The following is a 27,473-nucleotide window of genomic DNA, read 5'->3' on the forward strand; positions in this document are numbered from 1 at the left end:
ATAATATTATTATTATTATTATTATTATTATTATTATTATTATTATTATTATTATTATTATTATTATTATTATTATTATTATTATTATTATTATTATTATTATTATTATTATTATTATTATTATTATTATTATTATTATTATTATTATTATTATTATTATTATTATTATTATTATTATTATTATTATTATTATGATTATTATTATTATTATTATTATGATTATTTTTATTATTATTATTATTATTATTATTATTATTATTATTATTATTATTATTATTATTATTATTATTATTATTATTATTATTATTATTATTATTATTATTATTATTATTATTATTATTATTATTATTATTATTATTATTATTATTATTATTATTATTATTATTATTATTATTATTATTATTATTATTATTATTATTATTATTATTATTATTATTATTATTATTATTATTATTATTATTATTATTATTATTATTATTATTATTATTATTATTATTATTATTATTATTATTATTATTATTATTATTATTATTATTATTATTATTATTATTATTATTATTATTATTATTATTATTATTATTATTATTATTATTATTATTATTATTATTATTATTATTATTATTATTATTATTATTATTATTATTATTATTATTATTATTATTATTATTATTATTATTATTATTATTATTATTATTATTATTATTATTATTATTATTATTATTATTATTATTATTATTATTATTATTATTATTATTATTATTATTATTATTATTATTATTATTATTATTATTATTATTATTATTATTATTATTATTATTATTATTATTATTATTATTATTATTATTATTATTATTATTATTATTATTATTATTATTATTATTATTATTATTATTATTATTATTATTATTATTATTATTATTATTATTATTATTATTATTATTATTATTATTATTATTATTATTATTATTATTATTATTATTATTATTATTATTATTATTATTATTATTATTATTATTATTATTATTATTATTATTATTATTATTATTATTATTATTATTATTATTATTATTATTATTATTATTATTATTATTATTATTATTATTATTATTATTATTATTATTATTATTATTATTATTATTATTATTATTATTATTATTATTATTATTATTATTATTATTATTATTATTATTATTATTATTATTATTATTATTATTATTATTATTATTATTATTATTATTATTATTATTATTATTATTATTATTATTATTATTATTATTATTATTATTATTATTATTATTATTATTATTATTATTATTATTATTATTATTATTATTATTATTATTATTATTATTATTATTATTATTATTATTATTATTATTATTATTATTATTATTATTATTATTATTATTATTATTATTATTATTATTATTATTATTATTATTATTATTATTATTATTATTATTATTATTATTATTATTATTATTATTATTATTATTATTATTATTATTATTATTATTATTATTATTATTATTATTATTATTATTATTATTATTATTATTATTATTATTATTATTATTATTATTATTATTATTATTATTATTATTATTATTATTATTATTATTATTATTATTATTATTATTATTATTATTATTATTATTATTATTATTATTATTATTATTATTATTATTATTATTATTATTATTATTATTATTATTATTATTATTATTATTATTATTATTATTATTATTATTATTATTATTATTATTATTATTATTATTATTATTATTATTATTATTATTATTATTATTATTATTATTATTATTATTATTATTATTATTATTATTATTATTATTATTATTATTATTATTATTATTATTATTATTATTATTATTATTATTATTATTATTATTATTATTATTATTATTATTATTATTATTATTATTATTATTATTATTATTATTATTATTATTATTATTATTATTATTATTATTATTATTATTATTATTATTATTATTATTATTATTATTATTATTATTATTATTATTATTATTATTATTATTATTATTATTATTATTATTATTATTATTATTATTATTATTATTATTATTATTATTATTATTATTATTATTATTATTATTATTATTATTATTATTATTATTATTATTATTATTATTATTATTATTATTATTATTATTATTATTATTATTATTATTATTATTATTATTATTATTATTATTATTATTATTATTATTATTATTATTATTATTATTATTATTATTATTATTCATTCTGCATAAATGTGATATTGATTAAAAACTGTGACAGACAATTTTTCTGCTTTGTTTTATTTTGTTTTTCTTGGCATCATCCGATGTGTTGTGCGATTTTCTTTTTTATTTAGTTTGCAATAATCACGTTATGTACTCACCCTAACATAATTTTTTTATAACTGTTCAATTCACTCTTTCAGCTTGCTATATTGACATTGAAGAAGAAAACGAAAAGGGAAACGACGACTCAAGGGAATATTCACAATGGAACTTTTTACCGGATATAATATTGGAAAAAGTTTTTGGTTATCTAACTGTAAAAGAAAGGTACTACGCAAGTATGGTATGTAAAGAATTATAAAACTAAATATATAAATACTAGTTTAAATTTTACTTTAATAGGTTTGTAAAAACTGGTACTTCGGTTTTCATATGCCACCTGTTTGGTCTAACTTTATTGTTGATGACTGCACCTTAACTAGACCTAAGTACAACTATTACTCCGGTTGGCACCATGTATTGGATCACAATAGAACACAAAATTGCTTGATGCGTGTGGGCAGATATATAAAAGGCCTAGACTTTCGACCAGAACATAGTTTCCAAAATTTATTCCAATTTATGACTTTATTTGCTTGGTGTATGGATAAAGTAATATATTCGTTCGTAATCTGAGCAACAAAAATTATGTTTAATATAATATTATGTAAAGCATAATTTTTATATGTTTTCGATATATTTTAGGCTCAGTCGCAAAATTGTCCTTTAGAACTTGCTGGAATCGGTGCAAAAGTAAAAAGCTTGAAATATACTTTCCCATGTAGTATGTCGCAAACTGAAGATCCTCAAGGAATTAAACTGTTTGGAACTGGAGGTAAATCCTAAATAATTTAACTGAAAAACAGTATGGATAATAAGAGTATTTTTTTAATACTAGGGCAACTTCTACAAGTTTTAAAGAATCTCTTATCAAAATTTAGAAATTTAAAAATTTTAAAATTGGTTGATTTGGTTCTAGATTATTATGAGGCTAATCATTTGCTTGACGAAGTTTTAGATTCTTGCTGCACGGTTTTAATTTATTTGAATCTTGTGAACATAACAATCATTCATTGCCCGATATTGCACATTGGATTATTCTTAAACTTAAAGGTTAGTATACCCTTTATCTAAATTTTATAAAGTTAAACTAATTATCAGTTATATTATAAATTTCAACCAGGTTCTTGTAATCTCGCCACAAAACATCGATGATGATGTTTTACAGTTAATTGCAGACACAAAGCTCAAACATTTATTTCTATATCAAAATCGTTATACTCCAATGTCAACTAGTATACGCAATTGTTCGGAAAAAGCTTGGAAAATTATCAAAAGAGACAATCCTGAGCTAAAAGTACATATTAAGGTGGAATCGTTTCAAAGTAATGAATTTGTATTTCAACCGGAAGCTCCTGTTTACAGTATTCTATATAATTCACCAAATACTCAAGTAGTTTTCAAAGTCATTGGTAGTTTACTATAAAAAGGTTTTATAAATATTTTTCCGCAGATAAATGCTCAAGCGCTTATAAGAACAATTGACAACTATAAGAAAACGTTATGCGTCTATGGTCATGAATTGTTGCCGCAGTTTAAATCTTCCCAACACTTTGAGGATCGAGTCGATAGCTTGCTGCTCTTATTGGTCAGAGAGTGCTGCTTTATGAACACCTTGGTAAATGAAAAATTTTTGTTATTTAATGTGGGTAGTTATGTTTTTACACATGTATATATCTTTTTTGAATATAAAGCTAAAAAATTCTGTGATCTGCCAAAAAACTAAATAATTCTTTATCTAAATTTTTACAAGCCCCTTACAATTTAGATAGATTTAGATAATTGACATATAGCTTCCAAAAATATTTTACTAAACGTTAAAATTCTATCATGATAAACGTCAAATTTTGTTGAATATGGCAAAAAGTGAAGACAAAATTGTTAAAATTATTTTGCCGTACGCCAATCTGTCTTTCTCTGTGTTTGTTTATCTGTGTTTATCCGTGTTTCTCAAGTTCATTATCTGCTAATTTTGGCTGATCACAGATTGATCAAGATTTGGGGAACGTCAGGCCTCAGGAGGTAGTCCTTTTTACGGCCAGTTTTGCGTTTGTGATTATTTCTAAGAAAGAGTTCACTATATTTTTTTGAAATTTTATGTGTAAGTTTCATTTGATAGTATGACAAATTACCTAACTTTTGGAGGAAATCATGCGTCAGCAGCTTAACTAATTTATTTTTGTGCGTATATAGAGACGTTTTACCAATTTTTTTGTAATTTAATATTTAAATTTAGTTTGTTAAAACAATGAACTTCTATATGTTTTGGGAATATCTAGGCTCGACGACGAAACTGGAAGCCAATTTCACGATTTCTTCGAAGAGAGATAGCAGTATAACCATTATATAAAATTAATCTACTTATTTAATTTAACACAAAACTAATCGTTTTAATTTTATTATTAATATAAGGTTTATCCGGTATGAAATATGAAAAAACTTTAGAAAGAGAAACCTAATTACCTAATTACCTAATGACCTAAACCTAATGACCTAATTTCTCGCAAGAAAAAGAGTTATCATTTAAAAAACAATAAACCAGACGGAAAAGTTGGTTTATTAAAGTTGTCGTCTTTTTCTAGTGTTTTGAAAGGCCTATAAGAAAAGATACCTCATCTAATCCTGTCCATCATAAAACGGAACTGCAGCGCCGCCGGTAATCTTTGGTAATTTTTTTTTTAATTGGGCAAAGGGCTGTTATATTAATGACCGTCTTCGCAGTTCTTGTGAGACCGAATCAGAAAAGCGTGTTGAAGCTATCAGCTCCAATGTGCGTTTCCCGCCTTCAGTAATAGGTCATTCAATTGCCCGCATGATTTTGGAAAACACCCTATGAACCCGGCCCTTCTTTGGTCTCATTACTTCTTTATTATAAGTTGTAAGTGAGAATCTATATTCATTATAAGGTTACTGGTCTCTAGTCCCAGCCATGAATGCTTCCCGGTCCGTATTAGATATTTCCTGTTACTTTACCTCGGCTTGATAGGACAACTCCCGAGATAAGTATCAATAATAGCCGCTTCCAGGTTCCCCTTTAGAAAACTCAATTCCCGCCGCGGTCCTAACAGAAAAGGCACAGAGCGCATTCCATCCATGAAGAGCGTTTCATATTATCTCCAGTCTGTGAACTGAGGCACCCAGAACATCTCATTCGCAAAACTCAACGAGATTGCCTGCGGTCCAAGAGGCAATGTCGTTGAGTTTTGCCAAGTGGAGAGGTGCCAAGGACTTCCTCCCTGATCACGTTTACAAATGTTGCCTATTGTCCTCATTCACAATTTCTAGCTTAACTTTATATATTTATTAACAGTTGAAAGCTCCTCCTTCCACAGAAGTCCACTATGTCCTTCAGATACTCGTCTGAACGGTAAAAGTTTCCCGAGGGCGAGCATGGAACAAACTCTGTCCAACTCCCGGGGATCTCATTTTCACAATTGCGGCCACCTAGTCTTTGAGTTGTTATCATTAATACAACTCTAAGTTATACTGATAATAACACCAGCCCTACTTACTGTAATAATATAAATTTCCAACCCACTTTTATTTTGATTTACTATCAAATATTAGAGTCTTGATTGTGATATTTTTATTTTAGCTGAGACCTGACTTTGTCATACGATTAATTCTCTTAAATTATTTGGGAGCAGTTATTCTGTTTATAGAAGGGACAGATATGATACTGTCTCAAGTGATTCTGTCGGGTGAACAATGATCCCGGAGGTGTTCTGGTTTCGGATAAAAATAGTTTTAATGCGAACCAGTTAGATTTGCACCAGCTTTCGTTTTTGGAAATTGTGGCTATTGGACTTAATTTTCAAGAATATTTTTATAATGAATTGTTATATTCCTCCTAATTCATCCGTTGAAACCTATGAAAATTTTGCCAGATTATATTAATTCTTTCGTGAATTCAAAAGATAAATTACTTTTGTTTGGAGATTTTAATCTTCCAAATATTTCCTCCTAATTCATCCGTTGAAACCTATGAAAATTTTTGCCAGGCTATTGATTATATTAATTCTTTCGTGAATTCAAGAGATAAATTACTTTTGTTTGGAGATTTTAATCTTCCAAATATTTCCTGTACGCTTCATGATTACGAATTGATTGATACCTGGTCATATTGCAAATGATTCTGTGGCAATTTTCCTAGATTTTTTAAACGTTATTGTTCTCCAACCAATTTCTAATAAAGTTAATTTTCAAAACAGGCAATTGGACTTTACTTTTACTACAGCTTGGTGTAACTTAATTTTAAATGACGGTGGTTTACCTTTAGTTAATGTAGATAATTATCATCCTCCAATTTGTTCTTCATACTTTTATAATTATAAAAACGAAAATATGTTGAATGTTTGTTTTAAATTTGACTTTTCTAGAACCAACTTTATAGCATTAAATGATTATCTTCGCACTATTAAATTTTTTTCTCTTTTTGCTAACTTGGGGATCAATGATTTCATGATCGTTGATCATTTCATGATCAATGATTTTTAGCCACCATTTGGTACCTAAAGTTTACAACGTTCTAAATAATGTCTTTACATTATTAGATACGTTAACTCTTCTCTACCGTGGTTTGATAAGGAGTTGAAAAAATTGAAAAATAAAAAAAAAAGAGTCTGGAGTTCATACATGAAATATAGAGATGGATCAAATACGACAATTACCTTGGTATTATTGGTCATCAAAATAAAAGTAATCCAAAGTTGTATGTTAAAATGTAATCAATTTCCATCTTTTATGAATTATGAGGGCTTTTCTTCCAATAATTTATTTCATATTACACAATTCTTACGTGATTTCTTTTTCAGCTCGTGTTCTAATAATTTTTTTAATATTAACTCTGACAATTTTAATCATCTTGATACCTTTCCCATTCTGCCGATTTCTTCAATGGATTTTTCCATTTCTCGAGTAAAAAAATATTGGGATGCGCTTGAGACAAATTGTTTTTCCAGGCCTGATAATGTTCCTAAAATAGTACAAAAAAGCCGCCCTTTATATCTGTCTGGTTCACTCGCTCACTTTCTTGTTGTCATTTTCCCGAGTTTTGGAAGGAAGTATTTATTCGCTACGTTCAGAAAACTGGTTCCAAAAAGGAGGTGACCAATTATCGGCCTCCATTACAAAGTTGACCTCCATTCCTAAATTATTTTAACTTATGGTTTTTGATTCCATCTATGATCAGTGTTCGGACTTTTTGGTGTCGAATCAACATGGTTTTGTAAAAAAACGATTAACCATAAGTAGTTTAATAGATGTTACTTCTTTCTGTTTGAATGTTATGGGGTCTGGTTTCCAAACTGATGTCATTTCCACGGACTTGTCGAAAGATTTTGATCTATTACCGCATAGTATGATCTAATTTAAGTTGGAAAGTCTTTAGTTACTTATACGCTCAAATTGGTTCCTTTTATTGTTGATCACTGTATTAATGATGAGGTTGCAGAAAGAGCTGATTTTTTTAAAGATTTGGATGTTGTCTTTGATGGAAAATTGACTTTTAGAACTCACTTGAATGCAATAATCAATAAGGCCAACTTTTGTAAATAGGTGAGGCAAATAATTCAATGATCCTCATATTCTGAAATCTTTGTATATATCATTGAATATAATCTTGAATACGCAAGTTAAGTTTAGACGCCACATTATTCTTTGCATATAGGAAGACTTGAGGCGGTTTAAAGGAACTTTATTAAATTTGCATTGCTTGGTCTAAATTGGCATGATCTATTTAATCTGCCGCCATATGGAGACCGACTTAAATTTTTAAGCCTGAATACTTTAGAATCTAGAAGAATGGTTGCAGATATTTTGTTCATTATCCAGGTTGAAAATGGGTGAATTGATGCTACAAGAATTAAAATACTTATTTATACTAGCTGAAATACCAGTACTCGGTTTAGGCCACAAAATATATTTATTACAGCTTTTCATCGAACAAATTATGAGAAATACGAGCCGATAAATAGGATGTTTATTAATGTTAAAAAATATAAAAATTTTATTGATTGTCGCAAAGTAAAGAGCATCTAAAAAAAGTTTTGTTCTCCAACTTACCATAAATTTGTTTATTTGTTTTATTTGTCTGGTAGCTTTTCAAGTTTAAGTTTATCTTGTATAAAACCAAAAAAAAAAAAAAAAGATAAGTAATAAATACTTTTTTTTAATTCTATATTGAAGTAGATTCCAGTATAAGTATAGTATACTATAAGTAATTGCTAAATTGTATATTAATTTTTTGTTTTTTTTTATGTAAATTTGTTTGAGTTAAGCAAATAAATAAATAAATAAATATGAAACCTGATCCTTAACTATATAAGACTCTTATCAAGTTATCCGTAGAAGTCGTGCATGATGTAGATTTACTTGGATGCAACTCACAACCGTATTATTTTTCAGGGCTCTTGTCTATGGGCATAGGTTCTTTAAGCAAAGGCTTTTCATGGACCTTCCTTCCCTTTGCCACCTTCTTGGGTACCTTGATTTTGCATTATCTTTTTTTCCGTTATAGCTTCTCTAGAAGCACATCCCACAGCAGCTTCGGGCTTTCCAATTGGCTTGGACCCTCATGGTTCATCTGACACGCTTGTATTTGGCGCTGATCATAGGTCTCTCCGTTCATCTGGCCGTCATTTTGGGATCGGCTTCAGACTTTCCAATGAGCTTATGTATAAGAATATACGTGAAAGTGAGTTATGCCTATGAAAAATGCTTATTTTATTATCATTATCCTTATACATAACTTACGTGCATGTAAAACATTAAAGAAGTTCGAAAAATCGAAGTAAGCGCATGAACAAATATATAAAAAAATATTAGCTACATATGTAGATGTCTATATTAGAACTTTTTCTTCTAAAGCACGCATGCATTTAGAATTAGTTTTTGATGAAGGCATACTCATGAAAGTTTATTTTTGGAAAGTTTAAAGACGGAGCTTCGTCAAAATTCAAATTCCTACATATTTTGCTCATATCTAATACTATTCAATGAATTTTCTTCACAGTTCATATTTTAACTTTGTTTGTTTAAAGAAGTGCAAAGTAACATATTGACAAACTGCTCAGAGTGTCAGAGGTCCGACGGTACTTCCGAAGCAGGATGATAGAACGATTACTGACGAACAAAAAACATTTTCTCTAGTTAGGGGCATCAAAGTTGAAATATGGAAAAACCGCCAAATTTTTATATTTTTGTTTATAACTTGGAAAGTATGACAGGTAAAGCCAACTTTGTATACTAATTTTAAAGTTGATACCATTCTTTGTTTAATTGCATGTCAGTGGTTGCAAAGACTTTTTTAGTTTCTGAGACAATTAAGTGCAAAATCAAAATTTTCAAAAATATTTTCCATTAAATTTTTGTTAATGGTCATTTGCTCATAATTCCACATTTCTTACCTATCCGTTTTTTTATAGAAAGAAGAACCCTGTATTCTGGCCTTCATTTTGTAATAACATCATGTAGGAAAAATTTCACTATAATAATAACTTGTCTATCAGGGTAAAAGCTGAGATCAAAACATTAGAAATTTAACTAAAATAAAGTATTGCGCAAACAAAACAAATTTTTTTAATTTTTATTACGAAAATGGTAATTGCTTTCTTGATAATTCCCTTATTATCTCAACAATAATAATAGTTCTAAAGCTTTATTCGATTGAAACGATTTTATTGCTTGTCAAATTTCTTTTTGTGTAAATAAAGCTATAGTACTTTTAAAGATTACAAGAACAGGACCCAGGACTTTTACTATTTAGTTGAAAAATTTTTTCTAAATGGTGAGCAAACAGGTAGTTTTATCTTTGTTGTCTTTTGCCATGATCAATCTATTTTTTTTTTTGAAGAAAGGATTCCCTTTATTGCCTTCTTAGTACTCTTCGGTGTTTTGCACATTAATAATTTGTTTCTTTACTTGCCAATATTTGCTCTCTCAAATTTTTTTACGAAGATATCACATTCTTCAAAATATCTTTCTATATAAATGTTTCTTTATAAATTTACATTTTCGTGAAAAAATTTAATATTAATCATAATAAGTTAAGCTTCTAGTTAAACTTAAAGAAGAACTCCGTTTCTCTTTTAGATCCTTCAACATATTTTATGGCGTCTTTAACTAAAATAATAACATCTCCTCCTGTGAGTAAAAACATCCAAATCATTCCCTAAGTATGGTTTCAGCAACAGGCATGTGTCGTAATGTTCAGCTCACGTTTCCTAATTATAACACCTTAGCGTTTCAAGAGCAACTCGTGTTTTATTTACTTACACTTCTTTAAAACTATTGCGGGTCCTATTTCATAAGGCAGATGCAAGTCCGTTTGGTCTTTTCATTTTTTTCTAACTCTTTAGGAACCAAACAGCCGTAACCAGCAGGCTGTGCCTTATCGCAGTTGGTAGATTTGGATATAAAATTGTCTTTCTTATTACACTCTGCGGTCATATGATTACCAGAATACTTATATGTTCGAGACTCTGGCATCTCTGGCATTGAGGAATATAGTTACTGTTTCTAAGAGCTTCAACTTTTACTCACACGAGTTGAAGATATTTTATTTTCTTCATTTTATTTATCTCTTCGTTATAATCGACGAACAATATGAAGAGGGGCCACTTTGTACAGTATATGCGTTATATCTATTGTTTTTTTAATAATTTAAGAGACTACTGAAGATTTCATATTGCCAACTAAAATCTTATATATAATTATTACGCAATAATATTAAAAATTTAGACAATTTGAGTCTAAAAGTTTGTTTTGGAAATATCTAGAAGTAGCTTTTATTTATGTGTACCAATTACTTTAACCTGTCAAACAACTCCATAGAAACTTCACGAATATGTCTATAATTGATCACACAATTGTAAACCGAAAGAAATTCACTTTATTAATCTTTTTAATATTTTAAATTAGCTTTTGGAATTCAATGGCAACTATTGGAATGTGTCCAGCCATCCCATCAAAATTCAGGTATATAATCCGACCTAAAATTGGACACATTGCTGCCAAGTTCCATGAAGCTGACTTTATTATTTTTCCGAATACATAAAATTAACTTTTGGACTTGTATGGAATCTATCCGAACAAAAGCAGCCATTCCACTGAAATTTTCAGAACATTTGTGAAGTTTAGTTGGACACATTTTTGCAAAATTTTGTATTAATATCTCTGTCACTTTTTGAAATATTTAAAAAAAACCTCTTTGAATTGTGTGGCAACTACCCGAACCCATTGTCCAAATTAGTCCATTGCAATAGCAGCCTTCGTTGGCACAAGAGAAAAAACTTGTGAAAGTTTGGTGTCGATTGTATTATTCGTTTTCGACGAACGGACGGACATGCCTAAATCGACGTAGAATTTTACGATGAGCAAGAATATATATATATGTCCATACCGGAGAGGCCTCCTTCAAGTAGGTGCAAACTCCATACAAAAGTAAATATACCCTTCACGAAGTTTAGAGTATAAAAAGCAAAAGAAAATGACTTAAATACTATTAAGAAGTGGCCCCTTTTCATATTGTCTGTCCATTACCTCGGAGACAAAAAATATATAAAATAAAATATCTCCACCATAAGAGGGTGAAAATTCAACCTCTTAGGTGTGATTGGCCTGAATGTAATGAGAAAGATAATTTTTAAGCCAGGTGTGCAAACCGCAATGAGGCACACGCTTCTAATTACCAATGCTGTTTAGTGGCTACTGAATTACAAAAAAGAAGAATTTAAAGGAATCGGACTAACGGGTCCTGGGTAATCATAAAGGAAAACTAAGAATTATTAGAATTTTTACATCAAATATGGTAAAAAATAGTATTGCATACTCACGAGCTTCATAAAAAATTAAAAGCATCTCTTCGAAAATTGCAGAAAATGATATAGATAAAAGAATTAATGCAAAAACATGTAATGCCAAACATGTAAATTGGAGTTCCAGACTGATCTCAGCTAGAGGCACTAAAGAATTCGGGAGTTCGAATGTTCCTATTATTCTACTGGCAGTTTTCCGCTTATTGGCCTTCTGATGCTAAAAAAGTCCAGGATCTTATTGATTTTTTTATTTCTTAAAGGATTTCAGGAAATTTTTTGGATTTGGAAAGTAATTTTAATTTGATTTCCATCAATCCATAGTAAGAAAATAACTAATCATATAAGACAATAGCGATAACACAAAAAATAACAAGAACAAAAATGTTGACATTCAGGGTAAAACATTCACAGCTAACACCCATTTTCTATATATATAACCAACACTCACAACCTATCCAACGCTCGCTTATTGCAAACACATCCGTCTACTAAATTTGTAGATCCGTTGACTCCTCCGATCACTCCTATGACCAAATCTTATGTATACTATTTCATATATCTTTTAAATATATCTGCCACCAGTGTTGATAAAGATTTAAAAACATTTAGGGACCATATGAAAAGCAAATGAACTGATTATTTGAAGAGGATGAGGGAAACAAACAATAATATTTTTCTTCCGACGACCTGAGCCTAGTCGTCTAGATTGTTCAAGTACCTTTCGTAACAACAATAACTTGGTCCAATTAACTGGTTATGGAAATAATATGACATGGACTGTGAACAACTTTCTTTGTACTATCAAAATGTACAAAGCAACTTGGTTGTCCCCTTCCATTAAAGATCTAGAAATATTCAACTCTTAATTTTCTGTTTTTAAAAAGGACCGACAGGGACTTCTCTTGCAAGGACACACACCAAAGGGAGATGGGGTATTAATCGCCGTTAAAAACTCTTTGTCTGCTAGTGTTATTGACATTCAAGACTCCGATTGGAGTTGAGCAGAATTGCAAAACGCTTTTTTAGTCAATTGCTATTTACCGCCTAACTCAAGTAATGAGTTATATGCAAAATTTTCTTCGGCGATTAATTATGTATGCAATTTTTTAACCTGGAGGATCAGGTTTTTGTTTTTGGAGACTTTAATCTCCCCAAAATTAGGTATATGACTCATCATGTAGAACTGTTTTTGAATCCAATTTCTCTTCTAGTGAGTTGGAGTTTTCTTTTATAGACACCTTTCAACTAAATAATTAGCAACAAATATCCTCAATAACAATCAAAGCAACTGAATCTAGTCTTTACTTCCAATTGGTACAATTTTTTTTTTTTTTCTTCTTCACTCCTCGAAAGCGCATAGGACGAGTACAAAGCCTGGCCATCGTATTCTGTTGTAGGTCACACTCTTCATTTCTGCCCATGTGTAACTTGTTTCTTTGTCTACGGTTCTGCGACATGTATTTTTGGGGTACCCGACACCTCTTTTTCCTTGAGCATTCCACTATAATACTTGTCTTGATATTGTTTCAGGTAAACGCCTCAATGTGTGGCCAATCCAACCCCACTTCCTTCTCTTTATGGTTACCGGTATTTTTTCTTGTTTGGTTAGGGCCCATAGGTTGACATTAGTTATACGTTGTGGCCAATATATTTTGCAGATAGCACTTAGACAAATGTTTATATAGACCTGCAGATTATTTGTTATGTACGTCTGTAACAGCCAGGTTTCTGAGCCGTGTAGCAAGACCGACCTTACGCAGGCACTGAATATTGCCAACTTGGCATTTCTGCGGTTATATGCGGCGACCTGACCTGAGTTGACATTGAACGGGACATGATTTGTGGTGCTTGTGCGAAGCGACTCAGTTTTACTGATGTTTAATTTGAGTCCTACCTGCATGTCTGAATGTGTATGGACCAGCAGGGCAATGTCATTAGCATATTCTAGGGCCCTAAATCAACTTACTAGGGACCACTGTACTCTCTTCAGGCTGGCTGTTTCTTTGCGCATGATCTCATCGAGAACCACATTGAACAATAGGACCGAGAGGGACATCCTTCTTTAACTCCAGTTTCTATTTGAAATGGATCACTGAGTTCATTGTTATGTAAGACCCTGACTTCTGATTTATTGTATAGCGCCCGTATACTCCTCTTCCAGCTAAGGTCTCCCATACGCTTTCTAGCCTTAAAGTGTCAAATATTCTTTCAAAATCAACAAAAGTTATGAAGAATGGTGACCTCCATTCCACAGATTGTTCCACTATTAGCCTGAGAGTGTTGGAATGATCAATGCAGCCTTTTTGGTTTCTGAACCTTTCCTATTTTTCCCGCAATGTTCTTTTAAGTTTATTTTCAATTCTGGTCACCCTCTTCTGCAGTTTCACTTTTATTCCTTGCTTCAATTGGTATAATTGCTCATCTATAACTGTCCCAGATCCGTTGGTTAACGTTGTCTATCATCCTCCGATATCTTTCTCTTATTGCATTGACAATCACCCATCTATTGACAAACCCGTTTTCTATCGTTTTAATTTTAAAAGGGCGAATTTCGCAATGTTACATGATTTCTCTTCTCCTTACGACTTGAGTCTTCTTGAGTCTATGACGGGTAAGTTTTACGAAATAATTTTTGTTGCGTTTAAATCGTTTATTCTAGTGTTGAAATCTAAAGATACTGGCTCTAGTCCTCCATGGTTTTCATATGAGTTAAGCGGTCTTCGCAACAAAGAATAAGCTGTGACGTAAATATTTTCTCTACTAAAGGCGACAGGGACTACGATAATTTCCAATTGTCGTATGATAAATTTAAGTTAGCAGCCAAAGAACGTAACGACTACTATATTTATAAAATTTCGGATAACTTAATACATCTATTTTTTTTTGTCATCGAACGAAAGAGGAAAGCAAGAATGCTATTTACATGCCATTCCCTAGCAACCCATAGTTAGTTATGTGCTTTACCACAAAAACCTCTTCCTTATATTCTGATACAAGACTATACTAAGGAGACTACTCCTTAGACCAACCATCAAATTTTCTTTAATATAGATTGAAAGAACACTTCACATATACCAAGGGTTATCCACCATATTCCGCAAAACCCTATTCTAGAATGCACAACTGGATTCCATAAAACCAAACCGGTTTAATAATTTGGTTATAGAGCAGGATCTTATTCTCTATCGGCAACCTTGACTTGCGATCTAGGAGCCAAAACATTTCTTTATATTTTAATTCTAATTCTGCCTTTTTCTTCCTAAAATGTTCCTTTTAGCTTAACATCCAGTGTCATTCCTAGACATTTTGTCGCATTTTCCTGCGTAACATTTACGCCATTTAAATTAACAAGTGGGAGGTTTACAAGAGACGTGCAGACTTAGTTTCATTTACTTTTATTTTCCATTTCTGGGTCCAAATGTCAAAACTATTGCTTCCCTGCTGCAACTTTCTTGTCAATATTTGATGCTACTGCCATATATGTAGTAAAGTTAGCATATCTAGCGACAATTGTGTTTTTATTTGAGGTACATCTCTTGTAAAGAGTAGATATAGTATTGGACCCAAAATACTGCCCTGAGGCACACCTGCTCTTATTTCTCTATGTGTGGAATAGTCCCTCTCCTGTTTGACTCTAAATAATCTCTCGGTTGAATAAGAAGAGAGAATATCTACATATTGCTTTCGTGCCAAACCTTGTCAAAAGCAGGTGCCAGGTCTACAAAAATTGTTACACATATTTGATTTTCCTCTAGGGCTTGCCCAATAATACTTTTAATTCTATGAATTTGATCAGTAGTTGAATGTAGTTAAACCTAAAGTGGTGGTTTGAAATTAATGACCTCTGCCATATATGTAGTAAAGTTAGCATATCTAGCGACAATTGTGTTTTTATTTGAGGTACATCTCTTGTAAAGAGTAGATATAGTATTGGACCCAAAATACTGCCCTGAGGCACACCTGCTCTTATTTCTCTATGTGTGGAATAGTCCCTCTCCTGTTTGACTCTAAATAATCTCTCGGTTGAATAAGAAGAGAGAATATCTACATATTGCTTTCGTGCCAAACCTTGTCAAAAGCAGGTGCCAGGTCTACAAAAATTGTTACACATATTTGATTTTCCTCTAGGGCTTGCCCAATAATACTTTTAATTCTATGAATTTGATCAGTAGTTGAATGTAGTTAAACCTAAAGTGGTGGTTTGAAATTAATGACCTCTCTTATTCGGAATAAAATATTTTTTATTTTTGCTAATATATTTCGTGCGCTACATGCGTACTTTATTAAAGCTAATTTTCTTGTCAGTTTCTTCCCATCTGAGAAGAAAATCAGCTTTGACAAAGTGCGTATGTAGCGCACGAAATATATTAGCAAAAATAAAACGTATTTTATTCTAAATAAAAGAGAGTTTTCTTTTGATATACCTAACAAAAAAAAAATTATATTTCGGAAAAATTATCAACCATTGAAGAATTTTTTGAATAATGACCTCTCCTCAAGTATAGGTCTCACTCTTTTTAGTTATAACTTTTCAAAAAGTTTTGACAAAATTGGTGGTAGGGAAATTGGTCTATAAGACTTGGTCACATTTAAAGGTTTACCAGGTTTTGGTATCAATATAACTTCTACCATCATCCAAGCATTACGCACATATTTTAACCATAACGCAGAATTCATTAAAAAAGTCAACATTGTTATACTCTTTTTTGGAAATTACTTCAGTATCTCAGAGTTAATTAAATCATAACCCTGTGCTTTTCTTGACTTTAAACTTTTTATTTTTTCCACTATTTTTCTTTGTGCAAATGGAACGATAACGTTTTCTGCTCTCACAATATTTATGTTTGAGTGTATGTCATTTGGTCGAAAAATTTGTTCAAGATGATCTGCAAATATTTCAACCTTATCCTTATTTTCTATTCCCCATTTGCCATCCGTTCTCCTAATAGGGGGGACATGTAAAATTGGTTTTTTAATATTTTTTGTAAGGAATAATTACTTTCTTGTTCAGCTGACAAATTTTATTGTAATTATCAAATGAATTTTCTTTGATTTTTCTTATTTTTCTTTTTAGATTCTGAGTGAGTTGATTGAGTGCAATATTATCTGCCGGATCTCGTGAGTTTTGCCATCTGCGTCTAGCTCTTCTATTTTCGCTTATTATTTTCAGTATTTCTCTTGGGTAAGTCATACCCATGAATTTGTATTCATATTGTTTTGCAGTATTCCAGGCAGCGCTTTGTATAATTTTATTAAAATTATCTACCTCAGAATCCAAATCATCTTGGGTTCGTACTTTAATGATTAAATTTATTTTATTCTCTATCTGTTCATTAAAACTAGTCCAGTCAGTAGATTTATAAATTAGCATGGGTTTATTTTGGTTCTTGGTAACCGTCTCAGTTAAGTTTAATATAGCTGCAGAATGATCCGAATCCAAATCATAGTTATATTCTAAACTAACGAAATTTGGCGAGATTTTGTTCACAATAAAGAAGTCTAGCAGATCTGGTATTTTATTTCTATCACTTGGCCAAAATGTTGGTCTACCAGCGGATTGGTAGTGACAACCAATCTCTCTAACAGCTTTTCTTAGCTCTCTACCTCTTGTTGAGGTCAATCTAGAACCAGGATCAATATTTTTGCCATTGTAGTCACCTCTCAGTATAAACCTTTCTTTAAGGAGATTCAGGAGACCTTTGAATGAACCGCTCTTTACAACAGGCCTCGAAGGACAGTACAGCACACCAACATCGAACTTTTGTTTATAAGACTCTATTCGTACAGCAATAAATTGGCTATCGTCTCTTTCTACTTTACTTATTTCATTATGTTTTATATTATTCCTTATCAAAATAGCGCAACCATCGTTCGATTTATTGTTAGGATGCGCCACTTTATATTCTATGTAACTATTTATTTTTATATCTGTTTGCTGTTTTAAATGTGTCTGTGTGCTGTTTTAAATATTTCTAATATACGGCTTTTATTAATGTTCCTCCAGATTGCTCAATATGACAGGAGGAGGTATGATCTTTCTAATAGTGTTTGATCCTTCTTGCAGTGCATTTATCTGCCCAGATTTTTATATTCTGCTCACCTTGCCCTCAGGACTTATTTCAGGTGACATATCTACTCTGCGCTTTTTGCGTTTTCTCTTCAAAATACAATCGGTTTCCCGAACTAGATTCCCCTCGTCTGTGCAGTATTCCACTTAGTTTGTCGCAACTTTTTCCGTATTTATTTCTTTTATTGCATTTACATTGTTTGATTCCAATTTTAGCTTATTATGTTCCTCTCTGAGATACTGCATTTCATTTTTTAATTCTTTACAAAGCGCTTCTAACTCACTTATTCTTATATTTAAGTGGCAGTATCAGTTTTTTGATCTTTTATTTCATTAACTGCACCCATATTGATATTTTTCTGTTTGTCGCCTTTCGACATATTTGATGCATTAAGTGGTCTCCCCAGAATCCGTGAGACCAGCCTCTGAAGTGTGTGGATTTGTCAGATTTATTGGATTATCACCTATGGTATAAAATTGTTTTGTTCATTGCATTGATTTTGTTTTATTTCGGAGTTTACTTCTCCTATTCCCATTTTACTTATCCTTTGCCCAATTTCTGCCGTCCCTCAGGGACTCTTACCACAAGCATTCCTACTGCCGGTATTTTGCGCTTCCACAAGCCGCGGAAGCTTAATACATAATCTCAAAGTTTTTTGTAGGCTCATAAACCGTAAGAGAAACAGTGAAAGTTATCCGATCTTCTTGAAATTCGACGTGAATACCAATAATAATTCCCAAAATATTTCTAAATTTTTCGTAACTTTTTCGCCGAATCTTACTCTTTTCCATCTTTTCAAATAGATGTTGACGACTTTGGACACATCTTTACAAATTTTGTCACGAACTCTTTTGCGGTTGAAAAATATCTTTCCAATTTGGGTTCTTGTCCTTCGTCTGGACCAAATGGAGTTCCTGATATTATTTTTAGCGGGTGCTGCTCTTCTTTGGCGCCAATCGTAACTGTAATTTTTAATAAGTCTTATTCTTCGGGTATTTTTCCTTCCGTGTGAAAGGAAGCTTTCATTAGGACAATTCATAAGAAAAACATTAAAATTGACGTGGCAAACTACCGTTATTGCTAAACTGCGGGCAATTTCTAATGTTTTTGAGTTGATGGTATATTACAACATTTATTACCATTGTATGCCATTCATTAGTGGGCGTCAGCATGGCTTTCTCAAAAAGAAATCCACGGGGATTAACTTGGTGGAAGCCACGACAGTTTTCTCAAATAATATGGAAAATGGGTGTCAGACGGACGTATTTTACACAGGCTTAAGCAAATCCTTTGACATTGTAATACATGACGTTATTATTTTAAAATTGAAACTCTAAGGATTAACTGATAACAGACTTTAGCAAACCCTTTGACATTGTAATACATGACGTCATTATTTTAAAATTGAATCTCTTAGGATTAACTGATAACTTGTTAGCATTGATAAAGTCATATATAAACATATAAACTCTCTGGTTAGATTTACAGAGTACTCTTTCGTTCAGCAATTTCTTCGCCGCTTTTGTCTAATTCTGGTGCTCCCCAGGGTAGTCACTTAGGTCCACTGCTGTTTATAATTTCAACTAATGATGTTGTTTCCATGCTAACGCACAGTTAGTTATTAATATATGCTGATGACATGAATATTTTCAAAAAAATAAGCTTTGCAAATGATGCGATGTATGTTCATGATGATCTTAACCGCTTTTACGGGTAGTTTTCAAGTAATAACCTAAAATTCAATGTAAGTAAATGTGCAAAAATGTGGTACTGTAAATGGTACTTTAAATGGCCAAACTCTTAGCCAAGTTGATCCAATAATGGACCTGTGTGTTTGCTTCGATAACAAGTAATCATTCATAAACCACTACAATCATATCATATGCAGATCAAGCTCGTGAAGTTCGCACTGAGCCTTCTTCCTTGGGAAGACCCCATCATTCTTCCACCTTATAAGCACAAATTAATTGACTCGAATTGATTGACTTACCTACACTGGGAAAAAGACGTGATGTTGCGGATTTGCTATTAATTTTTCAACTTATGAAACTAAACTAAATTTCTCCCGACATTTTAAATAAAATTGTGACTAACTCTAACTTAAGGTCTTGTTCCCCTGATATTTTCGTGGTTCCTTTTCATCCAATTATGGGACCAATTATGGGAAACATGAACCTGTCAGAAGAATGCTGTCTTTATGCAACAAATACATACAATAACACAGACTTGACTTTTCACTGACGAAGGACACCATGAAAAACCTTCTGTTAACTTATAGTTGAATATAACCTTGTTTTTATTTTAACAAATCCTTGTTTGAGTTTTTCATTGGTTATATTACATACTTAATGGAGCATTAGTACTAATAAGTTTTATTTTGTATAATTTTTAAATTTAACTTTTTAGTGAAAAATTTGGTACTGTTAAAAAAAAAAGTGTATATATGTATATACATTCTTTAATTTTAATTTATGTAAAATGTTTGAGTTAAACATAATAAATAAACAAATAAATCTCAGTATCATGGAAAGATATATTCATATCAATCCTTAGTCAAAGAAAAATAGAAAATTTAAATCAGAATCATATATTATAATGATGGCCCAATGTTGTATGTTAGTTTGTTTGTCGATCGGTCACACTCTTCATGACATTTTTGAATGGCCCTAACATGAAAACGGCTTTATGTAGAAAGCTGTAGTCTGGAACTTTAGACACAGCTCTCTAAATTATTGCTTTGAGTGATTTTTCTAATTAGAACTTTTTTTTTTTTGATACTTCCGTCAAAATATTTTTTTTGACACTTCCGTCAAAAAAACATAAATAAAAATAGAAAAAAATATAGCAAACAAGTTTCATAATACCATCCAGTGCCATAATTTTTTTGTTTTCTTTGATCGCTGACCACCAAATTTTTTTTCTGTCTTTAAATAGCTTTTGAAAAAAGTAATCAAGGAAACTTTCTCTCAAATGTTTGTACTCTTAAGGTAAAAGCACGGTATTGATTTGCAAATAGAAACAAAGGCAAGGCTGTAACCTCAAAATCTACCTACATTATAATTTGCAATATTTCGGTGTGGTTGTGTCACAAAGCACAAAAAAATACTCAAAAATGGGTATTTTTTTTAAATCAAAATGTTATTCTTGAGTATACTTAAAAATCTATTTTCATCAAAAAAACTCAAAAAACTAACTGATTTTAGCAATCTCATTCAATCAAATTCCTGATTCACTCATGACGTTGTCCTTAAAAAATCACTCAAGAAATTTAACTTAAAAAAGAAATATTCAAAAAGAAATGAGGTAATCAAAACTGCTTTTTTTTCCGTAAAAGTGTCCCAAGCAAATCACCAAAGCAACCCAAAAACTCAAAAAAGTCACACGAAAAATTTCAATCAAAATTTTTATTCATTAGTAAAGAATAATTATTAAAACCTCTTAAAAAAAACTAAAAAAAGAATACTCAAAAAATATTACTAACAAATAGCACTACTTAACGTTATTGCGTTTACATAGAACCCTGGGCAGGGGGGGAGGGAGGTTGGTAACATGGTAATGACGGGGTTTTACTAGTACGAGAATTATACAAAGTACTTATCGGCAACTAAAGAAATTATTCATAGTGGAAAGCAACGAATAGTACTAAGAAACCGATAAAACGAATTCTCATTGAAAAAATGCAAATGGATTATGACCAAAAAGCAATAGGGATAGAGCTGCACTACTTGCTCATTACTTGGAAGGAATTTTTCAACCAAATGAACTGAATTCTAATATTTGTTTAGTAGAACATTTTGTAATGAATCTGTTTACCCGAAAGTAAATCGGCCAAAAGGTTTTAATCTTATTACTGCCGAGAAATTAAAAGAATTGCCAAAAAGGCATTGGCATTTTTGAAAAAGTGATAAATGCGGCAGTTAACTTGAGGTGTATTCCTAGTAGATGGAAAGTAGCTCAAGTTATTATTACGAGAAAACTGGCGCAACCGTTTAACGACACAAAGTCATGTAAACTTATTTCTCTGTTACGAATGATAACCAAACTTTTTAAAAACTTGTTTGTTAACAAGGCTAATGCCAATCATAAAAAACAAACCAAACTATATGTTGGGTTTTAAAACAAAGCATGCAACGATTGACCAAGTACACAGAACAAAAAATATTGTAGAAAATGCTTTAGAAGAAAGAAAAATGTGTTCGATAATATTTCTGTATGTGGCCCAGACTTTATTATTGTTTGGCACGGCGGTTTCTTGTGTAAACTTAGAATATTAATACCTTTCCAACTCGTTCAGTCATCAAACAGGACGAGGAGTACTCTACGCTTAGAGAAACAAGGACTGGTGTCCCTCAAGGCAGTATTTGGGAATATATATCATACCTGCTCTATACAAGCGATATACCAGATTTAGAGGGTGCAACTATGGCCACATTTGCCAACGATACAGCAATATTAGCAGTGGGATCAAATGTTAAGGAACTGACAAAAAAATTACAGAAAGCAAGTAACAATATAAGTAAATGGACAAATACATGGTAATTGAGGCTAAACGGAAGTAAATCTGCACATCTAAATTTTACAAACAAAAGTTTAATCAACCTACTACAATTTAGTTTGAATCATACTTTATCATCAGTCCAAAATACAGCGAAATACCTACGTGCAACTTTTGACGTCAACCTCAAATGGAAAGAATATGCAAACAAGACAAGGGTGGCATTAGACAAGAAATATAGAGAAAACTATTGGTTCATTGGTCGTAGATCTGGATTATCAACATACAATAAGATGTTGATATATAACCAAATGATAAAGCCTATATGAACGTATGTCTTGCAACTATGAGGCTGTGCCAAGCAAACACACATTAAATAGCTACAAACTTACCAGAACAAGATCCCTCGTAATATGGTGGGTGATCCCTTGAATGTGTGCAATAGTTATATTCATAGGGATCTGCGTGTTTCCCAAAATAAGTGAGGAAATAGGGAACTAGGCCACGAAACATAGGGCGTGTTTGAAAGAGCATGGAAAGATCGAGGCCTTTAAACTTTTAGGGGAGAGTGTTTGGACAAAAAGACTGAAGTGAACGAAAGCTCTTGAAGTGGCCTAAAGTGCTGTGACAGTACTTCAGTGCCTTCCTTCACGGAATGTAGACATAAAAAAACAATAGACAAAAATAATGATTTATCAGTTTGGCTAGTTTTAGGAGCTTATGACCATCTGGGTATATTTTTTGATGGGTCCACCTATTTTTGTCTTTCGATGACTGTTAACACCTGTATTAAAAAAAAAGTTGGATATGCTAATACGGTTGTCTATCAAGATAATTCCTACGTAAACGAATTTTAATATCGTGTCATAGCATGTACGAAAGTCATATCCAGGAATAAGTAAAGAGTTCGTCACTTAGTTCCGGTAGAAAACAAAATTTAAATTTTAAATTTCCAAAAACTTCGTGAAATAGTTTCTTAAATGTGGTAAAAAAAATTAAAAACGTTTCATTCGGCATAAAATGACTGAATAATATCCTTGTTCTTTGACAATCTGAGTTTAAAAATTTGTTTTTGAAATATTTAGAAATAACTTTGATTGCTAAATGGCAATTACTTGAACCTGTTAAACCACTCGATAAAAGCTTCCCGAAAATTATGTCTGACCTATAAGTGGGCGCACGAGGACCGAGTTTCATGAAACTTACTTTAATATTTTTACAAATATTTAAAACGAACTGTCGGAGTTGTATGGCAGCTACACGAACCGGTCAAGAAATTCCACTAAAACTTCAGAAATATATCTGACCTAAAATTGGACACACGACTGCCGAGTTTCATGAATTTAGCCTTATTATTTTTCCAAATATTTAAAATTAACTTTTGGAGTTGTATGGCATCTACCCGAACCTTTCAAACAATTCTACCAAAACTTCAGAAATATATCTATCCTGAAATTTTGTCTATCCCTTCACGAAGTGCAGGGTGTCAATATAAAAATATAATCATTTTAGCTGAAATTAAGATACACTAATACACACTTAGACAGTTATGCGAAATTTGATTAAATCACACTTATTGTATACAATCCGGTTGGTGAAAAGGACTAAAACTAAAGCATGCGTATATAAAAATGCTTTTTTCACTTTGATTCTACAAAAAAAACTCCTTACCAACTCCGATATGACACTTTATATTACACATAAAAAACTTTTTATTTTAATGCTGATAAACAATAAATGATTTATAAAAAATTTGATTGCTAGAAATTACAAGTAAATAGTCAGGATGAATTAATTAAAAGCTCTATGGTCTATTTTTTTTAGTAGAAAACTAAATGAAAAAATCTCGAAAAATGAAGAAGGACGGCGGAACCTGCCTATTTTTCTACGACAGTGGGGGAAATTTGGCCATAAATTAATATCTTATTATCAATTCCCAAATTGGACTTACGACCTAGGTGCCAATAATTTTTTCTACATTTATTTTCTAATTCTATGTGTTTCTTCTTTATGTGCTCTTTCCACCTTAGCTTGCCATCTAAAGTCATTGCTAGATATTTTGCTGAGTTATGGATCGCTACGTTCGTTCCATTTAAGTTAATTTGCGGTGGATTCACTATTTTCCGATTGGAGAAGTTTATGTAAACCGATTTTGCTTCATTCAACTTCATTTTCCAATCCCTATCCCACTGGCTTATTTTGTTACTTGCCTCCTGCAATTTTGTTGTCGAATCGCCAATGTCACTTCTACTGCCAATATTGCAGTATCTTCAGCAAAAGTGGCTACCGCAGCATTTTCTAATTATGGGAAATCACTCGTGTAAAGCAGGAACAACATTGAGCCCAATATACTGCCTTGAGGCACACCTGCCTTTACTTCTCTTAGCGTGGAGTATTCAGCGTCTTGATTAGTTCTAAATAATTTGTCAGCTAAATAAAATTTCAAAATTTCTACAAATGCTATGGTAACATTTGTGCAACGTCTATAAATATGAAAGAGCAGATGTTTTTATTTTCTAAGCTTTTTTCTATAATATTCTATACACCTGATCTATTGTAGAATGGTTTGTTCTAAAACCAAATTGATGGTTTGTTATAAGGTTCCTATTTTTAGCTTCAATTTCCCCAATTACAGCTTTTCAAAAAGCTTAAACATCATTGGTGACAGTGAAATGGGCCTGTAAGAGTTTGTTTTCCTCAAGGATTCCCTGGTTTGGCACCATACTTCTGCGGCTTTTTAAGCACATGGAACAAAATCTCTAGTTGCTTTCATTATTTTCGTCAAATTTTCCAATGCCTCGCCTGGTAGCTTTCTCAGTACTTCCACAGTAAGAAGATCAAAACTTGGCGATTTTTTCAATTTCAGGGATCTTATCCTTCGGCAAATTCGAATTGAGTAAGTGGAGCTATGCTGCCTGCTTCATTTGCGATAGTTTCTACCAAACTTACATCTGATATTATTCCGTTTGGTATAAATATGCTTTCTAAGTGATCAGCAAATAATTCGGCTCTCTCTATATTGCCCAACTGCCATTTGCTTTCTTCAATGGCGGAGCATGTTTATTCGGGCTCTTTTTGCTTCTTGCCGCCTTCCATAAGGAATAATTCGTTTCCTTCGTAGCTGACAAATTCTTTACATAATTTTCGTATGTTGCCGATTTAAATTCTTGGATTTTTCTTTTAAAAACCTGGGAAAGTCTGTTTAAAATAGTCTTATCATCAGGATGACGCGAACGTTACCATCTACGTCTGGCCTTTGTCTATTTAGCTATTAAATCAAGTATTTCTTTAGGACAGCTATTTGCTGCCGGTTTGTACTTTGACATTTTTGTATTGTGCTTTTTCTCTTGCCTGTATATTAAAATTTACGTCAATATTGTTCATTATTTCGTGTTCAAAGCTCGCCCAATCTGTAGTGTTATTTGTCAAACTGCGCCTAGATGATGTTCTAGTTATTTTTTCACTTAGTTTTAATATGACAGGAGAGTGATTTGAATTCAAATCATCATTACCTTCAAGGCTTAGAAAGTTTTCTGATATTTTTTTGGTTATAAAAATGTGAATAACATCAAGAATTTTGTTGGCGTCAGTAGACCTTTAAGTAGAAGTGCCATTGGAGTGACAGCAGCAACTACGTTCTTGAATGGCTTTTCTTTGCTCTTTTCCTCTATAGTCTATAAAAATATTTTAAGGCTTGTTTAATGTCTATATAAAAGAACGAAAAAATGCCTTTTGTTAAATTTTATACATAACTAACATAATATTTCTTGAAAGAATATTGTTGTATTATATCCTTGAATACGCCAGTTTTCAAAAATAAACAGAAATAAAATTAAATATTAACATTTTTCTAAAACCTAGGTAATTCGTGAAGCAATTTCTTCATCTACAGTTTTATTGTTAGCTCATCAGAGCAAAAATCTTAAAATTTTTCACGTTCGACGATCTGCCACTATTTTGAAATGTGAGTGGTCCCAAAATCCAGAATGGTCCGATGGCTTTTACGAGTGGTTGAAAGCAGTATCAAAATCATACGAAACTGTTGAAGAAGAAATATCTCAAATTTTTAGCAGACAATGGAAGTTTTTAAGTGACGAACAGTATGAGAAGCTCGAAGTTGATGTGAGGCAATATACGTAGGCTTATTAACATTCAGAATGTTTGATCAATGAAACTAATTTTAGCCGCAGATATAATATAATCCATACAAGTTTTTAAACATTTTCATGAAAAGATAAGTCAAATAGAAACAGAATAAAAAAGAATTATTTAAATATGAAAATTGCAGTTTCAATTTTTGTAAATTTTTGATTTAAAATCTATGTGCTATGTAAGTATGCGAGTAAATATTTTGTAAACATACATACATATTGTTACGTCACCACCATGCTTTACTCTGCATGATACGTGTAGCAAAACAGAATGGCCCATAACAAATTCAAATAAAGATTGCCCTCTACTTTTCCAAAAAAATAAAAATCGTTTTTATCAAATAAAATAATTTTTTCTTCCTTTCGTAATAAAATTCTACTTGCACTTTTTAAAATAAACATTCGTGACGCGTTATGTAATATCCGCTTGCAATTTATCGAGTTACATAAAATTTTAATTAAATTATAATTATGAATTTTAAATAATTAAAAAAAAATTGCCTATCAAGCAATTTTTACTTTGAAACAAAAATATTGGAAAAGAAAGTTAATAAAAATTAAAAAGTAAGTTAGTT

At 30.1% G+C, this 27,473-nt stretch overlaps 1 protein-coding gene across 1 annotated transcript; it reads left to right on the top strand.

Moving 5' to 3' along the window:
* Positions 1-2,470: 2,470 nt before the first annotated feature.
* On the top strand, positions 2,471-27,023 carry LOC129616833 (F-box/LRR-repeat protein 3; the record flags this gene model as incomplete). The annotated part of the gene is made up of 7 exons (XM_055532380.1): positions 2,471-2,613; positions 2,673-2,921; positions 3,015-3,144; positions 3,208-3,422; positions 3,493-3,762; positions 3,823-3,987; positions 26,609-27,023. Coding segments are annotated over 7 exons (1,451 nt in total), but the record flags the coding sequence as incomplete, so codon positions are not given.
* Positions 27,024-27,473: the final 450 nt, after the last annotated feature.

Source organism: Condylostylus longicornis, unplaced genomic scaffold (assembly GCF_029603195.1).
Source record: "Condylostylus longicornis isolate FDR11 unplaced genomic scaffold, ASM2960319v2 ptg000302l, whole genome shotgun sequence".
Classification (NCBI taxonomy): domain Eukaryota; kingdom Metazoa; phylum Arthropoda; class Insecta; order Diptera; family Dolichopodidae; genus Condylostylus; species Condylostylus longicornis.